The sequence below is a fragment of the Anabrus simplex genome, chromosome 4 (assembly GCF_040414725.1).
Source record: "Anabrus simplex isolate iqAnaSimp1 chromosome 4, ASM4041472v1, whole genome shotgun sequence".
NCBI classification, from domain to species: Eukaryota; Metazoa; Arthropoda; class Insecta; order Orthoptera; family Tettigoniidae; genus Anabrus; species Anabrus simplex.
Genome location: NC_090268.1, coordinates 294,775,591 through 294,790,824, shown reverse-complemented (window position 1 = coordinate 294,790,824; position 15,234 = coordinate 294,775,591). Strand labels below are relative to the sequence as shown.

The window sequence follows — 15,234 nt, the reverse complement described above, 5'->3', positions numbered from 1 at the left end:
CATCTTGTGGCAAAATGTCCTTATGTCGTTTCAGAGCGTGTAACGTCGCATACATCTTTCTACATGTATTTCGTATGTGTGCAGTCCAGTCAACAGTTTCAGTCAGGGTCACACCTAGGTTCTTCACTTCTTTACTGAATAGGATTATGGTAGCATTTAATGTCACCAGAGGAATAGTATAATTTTTATACATACCGTTTAATAATTTCCGAGAACCGATTATAATTGTATGAGCTTTTTAAGGGTTAAGGAGGAGAGAGTTTTCACTGGATGCACACTTAGTTCTTGAAGGTTGGAGTTAATATCTCTTATTACATTTGATATGTCTTTTATATTAATGTGGCAGTAAATTTGGAGGTCATCGGCAAAAAGGTGGTATCTATTACACTTTATTTTAGAGGATATATCATTAATATAGAGGATAAACAGGAGAAGACCAAGGACAGAACACTGTGGAGCTCCAGCCTTCCTGACCTGCCATTGTGAAGTAAAATCATGAAATATAACAAGTTGCTTACGATCTGTACAGTAAGAGCGGAAAAATTTTGAAGCTTCAGTACCAAAAAATTATTCAACTTTTTAACAATATCTGAATACTGATCATGTCAGGAGCACTGCTGAAGTCAAGGAGTGTGAGTATAGTCATTTGTCTTTCGTCCATTGCCTGTCTGATGTCGTCAGTCACTTTTTTTTTTTTTTTTTTTTTGCTAGGGGCTTTACGCCGCACTGACACAGATAGGTCTTATGGCGACGATAGGATAGGAAAGGCCTAGGAGTTGGAAGGAAGCGGCCGTGGCCTTAATTAAGGTACAGCCCCAGCATTTGCCTGGTGTGAAAATTGGGAACCACGGAAAACCATCTTCAGAGCTGCCGATAGTGGGATTCAAACCTACTATCTCCCGGATGCAAGCTCACAGCCGCGGGCCTCTACGCGCACGGCCAACTCGCCCGGTCAGTCACTTTCCGTAAGGCAGTTGCTGTATTATGGCTCTTTTTGAAACCAGACGGCAGCAGATCCAGAAGGGAAAGTGCAGGTATTCCTGTGATTCGAATGTGTGCCAACCATTCTATTGCTTTGGAGAGGGCAGGAAGAATAGAAATTTGATGGTAATTGGATAGAAGGTTCGAACCTGGATTCTTAGGAAGTGGAATGACATTAGCTAACTTCCAAATTGTTGATAGTGTGACATTCTTCAGACAATAATTAAAGATATGGGTGAGAATAGGGAGAACAGCACCAATAATATTGTGTATAAAAGTGATAGGAATATCACTGACCCCACTTACCCTGGATTTAATAGAGTACAGCCCGAAGGCCTGCAGATTACGATGTGTCGTGTGGTCAGCACGCCGAATCCTCTCGGCCATTATTCTTGGTTTTCTAGACCGGGGCCGCTATCTCACCGTCAGATAGCTCCTCAATTCTAATGACGTAGGCTGAGTGGACCTCGAACCAGCCCCCAGGTCCAGGTAAAAATCCCTGACCTGGCCGGGAATCGAACCCGGGGCCTCCGGGTGAGAGGCAGGCATGCTACAACTACACCACGGGGCCGACTCAAATAATTGCAAAGAATTTGGAAATTCAATGAACATCTCCCTTTGTAAATTATTCCAATCCCTAACTCCTCTTCCTATAAACAAATATTTGCCCCAATCTGTCCTCTTGAATTCCAACTTTATATTCATACTGTGATCTTTCTTAGTCTGGCTCCGTGGCTGAAGGATGAAGTTTTTAACTTGTAACATCCAGTTAGTCAAGCAGCTCGTCTCCTTTCTCCCAACACTATGCTTTTGTCAGAAATCACCCAGAAGAAATCGAGCTGTATCCTGGTGAGGGTCCTTATTCATTTTCTAATATGGGCTTGTAAGACAGGGATTCCTATATTTATAGAGACCTATGGCCAGCACCTTTTGCAAGAACCGCTGGTAGTGCGGGAAACATGCTTTTGCAAAATAATATAGCACTGAGGGGATGTAATAAAATTACTCTAATATTTCCTGCCAAGACATGAACATTTCTTTGATGTTTATCAAATATGATAATGGAGGTTAGCACAGTGAACAGAAGTTTCTCAACCATTCCAGTACAATTTAGGGTTTTTGATTTGAACCAATCACTTTTTAGTGCCATGTGGCACTATATTTAATAAATTATGTATTAGTATTCTGCAAATCAGGAAAAAGTGCATAAATATTCCCTCCACCTTTGGAAAATGTCAGTCTTTTGGCCTGGAAGAGGCTGTTCCCATGTTGGTCTGAATAAATAAAAAAAAGCACTCAATGGGACCAACAAAACTTTCAAGTATTGTGGTAAATATTTTGACAAAAGCTATAAATGTAAACAGTGAACACTTAGAAAAAAATCAGCGACTGTTTATAATACCATTTCAGGAACTAAATAATTAGTTATTAATTTATGAAGTTATATTCACATCAGTTACATAGAGGAATGAGTGCTAAGTAAAATAATAATATATATTTATTTATTTACAGAGTTTACGCCCACATTGGAGCACTTAAATCAGACTACAACAAATTTGTCTTCCTTTTCTTCTCCCAAAAAGTCTTCTGGTTGATCTGCCTGCCCTCTCCGCATCCTTTATAACATATTGTTTCCTCTGTACAGTGGTCAGAGGAAGCCTGATGCATTTATTCTTCAAAATACTTTTCTCGCCTCTGTTTTCTATGGTTTGCATGGTAATATTCAACTCCTCCAAATCACTTTGAACTTCTTTAAACCAATTGTTTTTTGATTTACTATTCCAAAAGTAATTAAATAATTGTTTTAAAACTCTGTTATCACTTAGTCGAAATATATGACAAAAAAAAGGCAATTCTTCTTTTTCTCATCGTGTCTGTGATGGACTCACTTTCCCGATAGATAACCTCATTCGGCAACAATCTCCACTGTCCATCCACCTGATGTTTCTTGTTTATGATCGTCCTGAGTATCCTTCGATCAACTCGTTGTAAGCGTTCTGTTGTTGATCTAGTATTGAGTTTAAATAATGTTTCACAAGCATAAGTTGCTTCTGGTTTAATAACAGAGTTATAATGCCTAAATTTAGCATTATATGAAAGACATTTCTTTTTGTATGTAGGCCAAGTTATCCGTTGTGCCTGCTTCAGTTTATATATTCTGCTCTCTATTGATGGTTTTTCATTGCAATTCCAAGTGAGATTTTCACCCAAATATTTAAATGTACTTACAATTTCAATTCATTTATTATATATATATATATATATATATATTAAAATGTATTATTATTATTATTATTATTATTATTATTATTATTATTATTATTATTATTATTATTATTATTATTATTATTATTATTATTATTATTGCCTGGAATGGAACCCAGATTTGTGTGACTTTCAAAAATAGGTTAGTAACAGGAAAGTTCTTAAAAACATAATTATGTTTATTTTTTCATGTGCTGACTGCAGCAGCAGAGTGGTTCTATGTTTATGGTGAAGTCAAAACATTTTGTTTTTTGTCTGATTAATGCTGTATACCATTACAGCTGAGATGATCACGCCAGCAATGCTACAAGAACGATACTAAAGCAGTGTTAAATCCAAAGGGAGCACCGGAGGGAGTGGGGTGATCAAGTTCCCTCCTGGTTCAAACTATTGTATTTCTACCAAAATCCAGTAATGTGTCGAATCTAACTACTTTTAAATTTTCCACAAGGTTTAGTTGGAAAATAACCAATGTGGCCAACTCTGATTTAGTATGCATCAATAATAAGGGAAAAAACCGAGCTTGATAGCTGCAGTCGCTTAAGTGTGGCCAGTATCCAGTATTCGGGAGATAGTGGGTTCAAACCCCACTGTCGGCAGCACTGAAGATGGTTTTCCATGGTTTCCCATTTTCACACCAGGCAAATGCTGGGGCTGTACATTAATTGAGGCCACGGCCGCTTCCTTCCCAGTCCTAGCCCTTTGCCAACCCATCATCGCCATAAGACCCCTATCTGTGTCGGTGCGACATAAAGCCAATAGCAAAAAAAAAAAAAAGAGGAAATTTTATAATAACATTGTTTTATTGCTGGTGGTATTACCTCGTCTGCTGTGCAAGTTTTAATCAAAAATTGGTTTCTACTTTCATCATGGTGAATTAAAAGAAGAGCATAGTTAAGTGCAACAGGGATCCTGGGATGGAAAACTCTTCTACCAGCTAATTCCTTAAATATACTGTAATTCACAACTTATCTGTAAACAAGCCCATAAATCTTGCATAACACTATTCTTTTGTAGGAAATCACCTGAAGCATACTGTGCAGCTTTCCTTTTTTTTTTTTTTTTCCCAGTTCTCAAATCAAGTATTCGTGGCGAGCGTCACATATACTGGAACCATACTCTAATTGAGGTCTTACCAATCTTCATCATCGTTATCATCATCATCATCATCATCATCATCAATTTCCCTCGTCCAGATCCTGCTGGGTTGGAAAGTTCATGGCACCTTTCTATTTTCCTCTATCCAACCACCGCTGTTTCTGCTTCACTTTGTTCCAACCCAGGTTTCTTCTAATTATACTATTCTTGATAGTTTTCGGTCACCTTAGCGTCCCACCCTCCTCTTACCGAGTCTCCGTCATCTGCTTGGGCATCCTGCCCTTTTCCACTCTCTTAACATGTCCGAACATCTAAATTTATCCCTCTACATTCTGTCCATCATAAACCTTTTGCACTCCAATTGCCTTTATGACATCCTCATTATCTCTGACCTTTCTTGTCTCTTATCATACTTATTAAAAATTTCATTTCACTGGCCTGGATTTTATTATCCTGACTTTCTGACAGTGTCCAGGTCTCTGCTGCATTTTCAGTATTGGGCAGTAGTACATCTTATAAATCACCTCTTTACACTTCATTGGTACCTCTTTCTTCCACACCAGGTTTCTCACACTTTGGTGGAATGAATTTACCTGTTAAATCCTTATACTGAATGTCCAGCCATGCATCCTTCATCAGTTTGCTTTCCAAGTATCTGAAGCTCTCCACAATTTCAAGGTAATGTCCCTTTATTTTTGGCAGAAGATATTGTGGTGTGGCATAATACCAGATTTTGGGTTGTTGCTTGTGAGACCTTACCAGATTTTGGGTTGTTGCTTGTGAGACCTAACCTTGTTTTCACTCTTAGCCTTACCCAAATTCAAATTATTATTTTCTCTCACATTTGAGGTTCATTACCTTATTATTTAACTAGAAACCCAACTACTCTATTGTATTACAGAGCTTCATCATCAGCTGTCAATATATTTACCTCCCTTCAAACTGTTTTCTTTCTTTGTTATCTACTTGGTTCCTGGTTTATATTGGTCTATGTAGTGATTGTTTAAAATTGTAAGACTGGGGAATTTTATATCATGTATTTATTGTTTGCTGTGTTGGTTTATATTTTCAGTGTAAGAATTTTGGAATTATTTAATTTTAATATGGTTTGAAGATTATTTGATTGTCGTGGTAATTCGGGTACATAATGTACCACACGCGCCAGATCGGCACGGGATGTTTTCGGTTTCATAATATTGCATTAATTTCAACGTTTCTGGATGCCACTTGATGTTCTTTATCAGATTTTGTTCCTGGGCCCCGATTCGTCATTATAAAAATTGTTGCGATTGGTGGGTGAAGGAAAAGAACGAACGCTCATTGGTTGTTTTATGATTTCCTAATTTCTGGACAGAAGCACTTCGCTAGAGCCTAGCTCTTTCGAGCATCTTTGAATCATGACCACTGAAGGGAGAAGTTGCCTTTAGCAGCTCACGGGTCTTCTTGGCCCCTCCAACAGGTAAGCACTTAGTTGTTTTCTACCTTTCAGGTTATCTTCAAATGTAGTATTCCGTTTAATTTCTTTGCCGGAGCTTACCCATTTTTTCCTTCAATTGCCAAATTTTCAGTAAAATGACTTAGCCTACCAGCAAGTCATATCATAGTTATGTTAAGAGACAGTTCCCATTTCTTTTGTTGATTTTGTAAATTTGATATTCAACGCCTTTCGATGTAATAATATATAAATTTCACTTTGGGGCTGTATCGTTTTCTCCCGCTTCATCTTGGAGTATTCGCTTTTAGGAAGGGCACCCTTTCTCAGAAGTGTTTTTGAGGGGGCTACCTACTGAAGGTGCTCTGCACCAAGATTTATATATTTTTAATGTTATTTTCTTTCTTTCATGTACATCTTCATAATAGTGTAACGTTACTTTCCTTTTCTTTCTTTCCGACAGTTTCATGTGTTTTAAAAGTGTCGGCACGAACAGTGGAACATAGTGTGCCATGTTCCATTATAGGATTATAAAATAGATAACTAAATGCTACTCTAGGGGTAAATTGTAATTATTGCTGGATTTCTGTTTTCAAATTTTAATAGTGTATTTTGTTGTTATTTACTTTTTAATTTTCATCTAAATTTGTTAAGTGAATTGTACATTAATTTGAATCATCACTGACTTCAGTGCTTCAGCATTGCCAATACCTTTCACTGCCTGGATATGGTCCCCAGTGCGCTTCCCTGTTATCCTTTATTAGCCGCCATGTTGGTTATCCTGTTGTTATTATTTTCTGTGCTTAATGTGCTTATAGTTTTAATTTCGTACATATTATCATGTCTCGTGTTAGTGTGTAACTATGTGAATGCACAACAGTAGCAAACATTATTATTATTTTTATTATTCCTATTACTTGTAACCTTACTTACTTGGAGCTTACAGTCTACTCTGTAAAACATCAACATATTACATCTTCACTTGTTTGTGAGGACTCCCAAAAGGATTCACATTAATTCCTTAAAAAGATATAGTTTTTGCAATTTCCTCATTATCGACAGGGTCACTTTTGACATTCAGACTGGACTCCATATGGAGTCTCGCATTGACAAAGCAAGCATGCTATTGGTCACGAACCATCTGCTATAATTAATAGTGGAGGATAATTCAGATGGTCATAAATCTCATTGTTGTCGGCGAGTGGTATTGCTTAATGAATGAGTCATCGGTCATTAATGAGAAAATTGAGAGAATTTTACAAACACTGGATTATACATTCCCTTACCCTGAATTATAAAATAAAATAGTAAATTGTGATAGCAAGTAATTCATAGCAACTTATTTTATATAATTCTTTCACTTTGTGAAGGCCTTTGAACATAGAGGGAGGAAAATAAAAAAAATAAAAAACACTGAACTTACCTGAGCCAGTCCCAGATCTGGTAGCCACTCACTTGATACCCAAGTATGACCTAGCTGAGCTATGCAAGGATATCGCACTAGAGCTGGGTGGCGATGTTCCTCTATAGCAAGACGCAACTTCTTGCGGTGCATAGGGTGTGTAATACCGAGACCACTCTCTAACTCTACATCACTTAGCTCTAGTAGAACCTGAAAAACAAATTGCCATCATGCTGAAAATTACGAAGTTACCAACACCCTAGGAAAAATCAGTGTTTTGGGTTATTAATGGAAAGAGCTTGTTTAACTACCTTTTAGATTCTAAAATGAGGAGTAATATCAACAAAGAGGTGACAAGTATTGTATATACACTAGGTACATGATTAAACAAAGTCGATAAAAGACCCTTGAGATTATTAAATATACGCATGCTTCTCTAATTAATATGTTGAATATTTGACCACAATTATAATATCGTAGACAGTAAATACCACTTATTGTATCTTTTTTTGTCACTCACCCTTGTACAGCGCTTATACAAGGATCCTCGTCTCTGTAAGCAAGTCAGTGTATAACAGATACATACACTAGAGGACTATACGCAGTTCATTTGTAACAAATTGCAGAGAATCAGTGTACAAACCTGGTATAAACATTATTATGGAAGTAGAGACAGCAATTTGTAAAATTAAAAGCAAGTCTGCAGGACTGGACAAGCTCAATATGGCCACAATTAAAGTACTTGGAGAACCTGGAATACAACGGTTATAGTGAGCACTAAATAAAATTAGGAAAGAAAATTAAAACCCCCGCGACTGGACGTATGTACTGTATGACTTTGATGCAAGTTTTCATTGTGCGGGTCGTATGGACAAGACTGTTCACAAATTTGTGTAATGTCATCGGTGCTGCAGTAAGGCTTGTACCCACTTCGAAGCAGAATCATCGTTCTTCTCTGACGAATTACATTGGGGGGTCTTGGATGTGAGATTAATTCCTTTCATTTTCTTTGTCCTAAAAAGCCAGGGGGGTCTAATAAGCAAGGGGTCTAATAGACAAGTAAATGCTGTATATTGAGAGACAAAGAGCTGTGTACAATTTCAAGGGAGAAGGTCAAGTTGTTTTTAAACCAAGAGCAGAGTCCAACAAGGAAGTAGTCTTATCACCACTTCTCTTTATTACTATAATGGGTGAGGTTATAAAATCAGTGAAAATGAAGGATGAGATAACAAATGCACTTGTATTTGCTGATGGTGTTATGCTATGGGGTGAGACAGGAGCAGAAGTTCTAGCTAAACTAGATCTTTCATAAGAAGAATTTGAAAGAATGGGAATGATCATCAGCCAAACTAAAACTGTTGGTTTAGTAACGAGTCAAAATCCTGAAGCAGTCCACCTTCGAGTGCAAAATTAAGAAGTAGATATTAATAACTTCAAATATAAAGGGAGTTTGTTTCTTCTTTCAATATCATAAACCAAGAAATAGGCAATAGAAAACAAGCAGCATCAAAATTCTACCACTCCGTTTATCAACTACTTTGAGATGACTTATTTCCCCAAGCTTCCAAGCTCACACTGTACAAAACATACTATCTTATACCAATTCTAACATATGGACTGCAAGCAGCAACAGACCTTTAAGAAGTCACCTACACGCCACTGAAATGACATTCCTTCATTCTTGAAAATATCTGGCAACAACTTGGACTTGACAAGAGTATGTTGGAAACCTTAGAATTAAACAGATTACAATGAAATAGACGAGCCTCCGTGGCTCAGGCAGCAGCATGCTGGCCTCTCACTGCTGGGTTCCATGGTCCTGGTCACTCTGTGTGAGATTTGTGCTGGGCAAAGTGGAGGTGGTACGGGTTTTTTCTCTCGGTACCCCGGTTTACCCTGTCATCTTTAATTCAGTAACACACTACAATAGAATTTTATTTCATTTTATCTGTCGTCATCAATCATTAGGCCAGAGGAGTGCAACAGGTTTCAGTAGCTGGCACAATTCCTATCCTCGCCACTAGATGGAGGCTTCATTCATTCCATTTCTGACCTGGTCGAATGACTGGAAACAGGCTGTGGATTTTCACGATGATATAGACAAATGAGAAGGATGGCTTCAGTTAGGACTATTAAAGGAATGTTGCCAGTAAGAGGCCCAGAGGGAGAGGACCTGATGGTTGGAAAAGGTAAATTTTTGAAGATCTTGTGAAACTTAAAGTAGAACATCAGCTGTGGATGAACAGGAAGACCTGGAAGAGGTTTGTAAATACTCGCACCCAGCTTGCTGGAGCAGAAAATTGATAATGATGAGTAACGCCAGTTGGATTTAATTCACACATTGCTTGCCTTGAATAAAACTACAAAAAATGATATGGTGCTTTACTAGATATTTTAAAAATTTCTTTATCACTGTGAATTCTTCATCATTACATAGTTACAATACTAGGGATTTTTAGTGCCTTTCCATAGTTGTGTTACAGAACCTCTTTCAAGATTAAATAGCTGCCTGCTATTGATAGTGCCAGCTCTGCGAGCAAGCAAGAGTTGAAATCCAAGATCGAGATTTGAACTGTGCTAAGGCATGTTTTTATGTTCATTAAATTATACATGTTTTCTCTAAACATAAATTTTTATTAAATTATGGAAATAATTCATGGGAAATATCTCTGCACAAACTTCAAACAACCAACTAGCACAACTATCGTGAATACACTCAAGATGGAAATTGCAGATATCTTCAATCAATCAATACTGATCTGCATTTAGGGCAGTCGCCCAAGTGGCAGATTTCCTATCTGTTGTTTACCCAGCTTTTTCCTAAATGATTTCAAAGAAATTGGAAATTTATTGAACATCTCTCTTGGTAAGTTATTCCAATCCCTAACTCCTCTTCCTATAAATGAATATTTGCCCCAGTTTGTCCTCCTGAATTAAAACTTTATCTTCATGTTTTGATCTTTCCTACTTTTATAAACGCCACTCAAACTTATTCATCTACTAATGTCATTCCACGCCATCTCTCCGCTGACAGCTTGGAACATACCACTTAGTCAAGCAGCTCGTCTTCTTTCTCCCAGTTCTTCCCAGCCCAAACTTCGCAACATTTTTGTAACGCTACTCTTTTGTCGGAAATCACCCAGAACAAATCGGGCTGTTTTTCTTTGAAATTTTCCAGTTCTTGAATCACGTAATCCTGGTGAGGGTCCCATACACTGGAACCATACTCCAGTTAAGGTCTTACCAGAGACTTATATGCACTCTCCTTTACATCCTTACTACAACCCCTAAACACCCTCGTAACCATGTGCAGAGATCGGTACTCTTTATTTACAATCCCATTTATCTGATTACGCCAATGAAGATCTTTCCTTTTATTAACACCTAGATGCTTACAATGATCCCCAAAAGGAACTTTCGTCCCATCAACGCAGTAATTAAAACTCAGAGGACTTTTCCTATTTGTAAAACTGACTTTTAACCCAGTTTATCAACATACCATTGCCTTCTGTCCATCTCACAACATTATCGAGGTCACGTCCGACTCGTTGGCTGAACGGTCAGCGTACTGGCCTTCGGTTCAGAGGATCCCGGGTTCGATTCCCGGCTGGGTCGGGGTTTTTAACCTTAAGTGGTTAATTCCAATGGTATGGGGGCTGGGTGTATATGTTGTCTTCATCATCATTTCATCCTCATCACGACGCGCAGGTCGCCTACGGGAGTCAAATAGCAAGACCTGCACCTGGCGAGCCGAACCCATTCTGGGATATCCCGGCACTAAAAGCCATATGACATTTCATTTCATTTCATCGAGGTCACGTTGCAGTTGCTCACAATCTTGTAACTTATTTATTACTCTATGCAGAATAACATCATCCGCAAAAAGCCTTACCTCTGATTCCACTCCTTTGCTCATATCATTTATATATATATAAGAAAACATAAAGGTCCAATAATACTGCCTTGAGGAATTCCCTTCTTAATTATTACAGGGTCAGATAAAATTTCACCTACTCTGATTCTCTGAGATCTATTTCCTAGAAATATAGCAACCCATTCAGTCACTCTTGTCTAGTCCAATTGCACTCATTTTTGCCAGTAGTCTCTCATGATTCCACTTTTGACCCTTTCATCAGACTGAGTTATGATGACACTTGCACACGTGTGAGTGACATATGGTAACGTTACCTTAACCTATATTATTGTTATTATTATTATTATTATTATTATTATTATTATTATTATTATTATTATTATTATTATTATTATTATTATTTTACATCAAAATTTAGCCCCACAGGATTTCTTTTCTGTGCCAGAAAATATACTGACACAAGGATAACCTATTTGAACACCTTTGAATACCTGGACTGAGCCAGGATTGAACCTGCCACGATGGACTCAGAAGGCTAGCACTCTACCGTCTATGAGGTAATCAGCCCAACTTTTTTAATTACATTTATCTGCTAATAATCGCATTGTGAAAATAGTGTTGTATACTTGTTAACTTGTTAACTTTAACAGTGCCCCATTGTCTGTTATAGCGTTAAAATAATTTTGTTACATTATTCTGCGATCAGCAACAGAATATTGGAGATTCGGAACTGACGGTTAATTTGAAATCCATTTTTTTTAAAGTTCTAAGCACTTCAAATTAAGGAGATTTTTACGAGAATTTGTTATCTTCAAGCAGCTCAGAAAATTATTCACTGCATTGCCTGGCTTTAATTCTACCCTTTAGTACTTAAAACAGCTACAAAAATAGCAATATCTGCAAACAAAGTTAATTTCATTCCTTGCAAATTGTCTACAATTTGGACCACATCAATGATAAATATATCAAAATTAATAATGGTCCTAAAAGTGATCCCTGTAATACTCAATGGTCTAGGATTTCAAAACAGGAATACAGTGAAACCTCATTAAGACATTTTTAAAGGGGACAAGGAGATTGTAATACCATGCGTACAGTGAAAACTCTATAAAAAGAAAGTATTAAAAGATGTGAAAAACACGAGAGAACAAATATGAAAACTTATTCCGCTGGAGCTTATAAAATAACAACAGTGCTCTGAAAAGTGTTAATAACACCAAACAACAAATGTGAAAACATCTGAACAGGTCACATAAAAATATCAAAGTATTATTGCAGACCACATTCTTTCTGAAATAAATATTAGTAGAAGCCTTTATTTCAGAGCAGTGGGTTATTAAACATTATTTTTCTCGTCACACATTTAGACAATGAATTGGAGGTTATACATGGCCATGTATGATTGCAACAGAATGACACTGGTTGCCATTTTGAATCGAACAAAACTTTGACCGACCAAGATCGATTCAAGTGATCGAGTAGAAACTGGAAACTGCAAGTTTCAACATTTACGCCAACTCTGCGCACCAGTCGACTTGCTGACAGACTTTAATTTTGTCTTCATTAGTAAGGAATTTCACGACTTTTCCCATATCCATAATTAGGCTATCACAAGACCAATATGCACTAAGCTGGTCAATTTCACATGATTATGTTCCAGATGTAGGCTATTACATGACAAATATTCGCTACCCTTCACTGTATAACTAAATATGAAATACATTTCTAACTTCTGAATTGAATGTGTGACCGGTGTTAGGACAGCTGAAGTCATCGAAATCTTTTCATTATATTTTGAAAATATCATGTACCGTTTTATATAAATTTGATATATTGTTTTTATGATTTTATCTTTCTGGACTGGTGAAGAAAATTATTTATAATTGGAACTCTGAAGAGTATTGCAAGAGTTATGTTTGAAGAAATTTTAGTATTTACAATTATTTTGTGTCTGTGGTTGTAAAAGGTTATTATCGATTTGTGGAATTTTACGTATTATGTATTTACTTTTGAGGCAGGGTGTGCTTACACATTCCTTGTTTTTGCTGACGAAATTTGTGTGTCGTAATAGAATGATCTCGAACTTCCCCTGCAGAAATCTGGTGAATTGTAATTTGTTGGAATAAAAACATACTATAATCTATTAGCTTGTACTTGTGTGTGTGGAATAAAAACATTTTTAATTGGTGAATATGGATGTCCTGGGCGAGGTACTGGTCATTCTCCCCAGTTGTATCCCCGACCCAATGTCTGAAGCTCCAGGACACTGCCCTTGAGGCGGTAGAGGTGGGATCCCTCGCTAAGTCCAAGGGAAAAACCGAACCTGGAGGGTAACCAGATTAAGAAGAAGAATAATAATAATATGGATGTCGGGAGTGATGTGATTGCCCCATTGGCCACCTGGTGATCGTACCATTTCCGGCTTTGGGCTCCTCATGAGAGTGAAGCAAGTTTTCTGCGTCTTTGATTTCTGACCACCTTGGCAGGCGGACGTGCTCCGACTGTCCGTCCCATCGTGGGATACCTATCTCGGGGTGAGCACTATTTCCTTGTATTTTGGCCTTGTAATGTGAATTTAATTTGTGTGTCGGAGTTTATCCTAGACATCCGCCTTTGCCAATATATTCACCGAAATGACTTAGCTTTGCAGCTAGTCATTAGAATTTTTGTTGTTTGAGGCAATTCTCTTTTTGCTTTTGGTTAATGAATATTGTAATTAACATGTAAATTTAGATTTCCCTTGGGGTTGCCTCCCATAACTCTGTATCAGCTTTTGTGTTAAGATTTTAAAAGTTCCTACTGTCCTAAGAGTCTAATTATTCCATTATTGTAAATTTTTATTTTATTTAATGATCAGTCGTATGTACGTCGTGTTTACGGGAACTTCCATTTTCTTAATTTTCATCTAATATGTTACTTGATTATTTGAGTCATTATTTTGATTTTTTATCTTATCTTCAATTGGTTAATTTAGTAAACTTAGAGTTGAGAGTGATTATTGTGTACCTCTCCTGTATCACAATGAGATACGTTCACATGGACCTCGTAGAGATTCCACGACACTTCTACATCGTAGTTGTCATTTTGATCTACCTGTAATTTAAGTTTCAGCCGCCTTGAGTACATGTTTACATTTTATATAATTTTAAGTTTCATTATCATCATTTTTTAAAATTATTTTGTTGGTGTTACCTGCAAGAGGTAACAGAATGCTAAATACAAGCACAAACAGGCTCATTGCATTATTCTGCAGTTTCATTGCTTACTGGCAAGCAAAACTGAGCATTTCTGAGGCTAATGGCTTGTTCCCCGAAGGTGCAATTTATCCTGTGAAGTTCAAGAATTCAAGGCCCTCTCCAGTTACCACACAATTGCGGCAAGGGCTCTTACCCGAGTTGGAAATCACGTTCCTTTCACAAGGGATGACAAATAACATTTTCAAAGCTAAGCGGTAACAGCGGAAATTTGTGAAGTGATAAGCCAGGTATTTTTATATAGATTTAATACTATGAGTATCGGGAATTCGAATTTATGACGTGTTAAGCGGGGAAACATGTTAATGAGGAATGGAGTAATGAGGTTTCACTGTATACTTGTGTATTTCCTTTTTGGCAAAAACTGTCCATAATATCTGAAAGATCCATTTTCTATCTCCTAAAAAAGGACTTGAAACAGTTATAAGCCATTTCCTGACCTGCATGTATAATGTTTCTAAAAGTAAGCTGTATATCGATATCAAGAAAAGATGCAAATCTGTTTCTAATGTAACCTTATCCAGTTAAAATTCATCAGTTCTTTTTCAAATGATTATTACTGGAGATACAAGATACAATGTTTGAATTACCTTGCCACTTTTGATGTTCTCAGCACAGCGAGGTCCATACTGAGGCATACCGAGGGCAATCTCAAGCCAGGCCAGGACAGTAGGTGCTCGCCACCTCTCCATTGGGATTGAGGCAGCTTCCCTTAATAAACGAAGCTTTTCTGCGTAGCCCTCTTCTGTGAGTGGAGACCAGCTACGGTAAGGATCCGCAGCATCTAAATGCATGGAGACTCATATAAATTGTATAATGATTAAATACATCAGAATATTCTAATGTCTTACTTTACCATTCTCCACCACAGGGAGACAAGGAACCTCTAAGGCTTAATACATTTTTAAAACAATACACATCATAGGAT

The 15,234-nt window shown here is 37.3% G+C and overlaps 1 protein-coding gene across 3 annotated transcripts in view; it reads right to left on the bottom strand.

The window, feature by feature from the left end:
* Liprin-gamma (liprin protein kazrin) overlaps window positions 1-15,234 on the bottom strand; it is a 468,379-nt gene that overhangs the window by 118,148 nt on the left and 334,997 nt on the right. For all 3 annotated transcript variants that reach the window (XM_067146080.2, XM_068227243.1, XM_068227244.1), the window contains 2 exons: window positions 14,897-15,090; window positions 7,200-7,388 (listed from right to left, as the gene is read on the bottom strand). In XM_067146080.2, coding sequence (XP_067002181.2) covers window positions 7,200-7,388; window positions 14,897-15,090 — 383 coding nt within the window. The remainder of the gene's footprint in view (window positions 1-7,199; window positions 7,389-14,896; window positions 15,091-15,234) is intronic.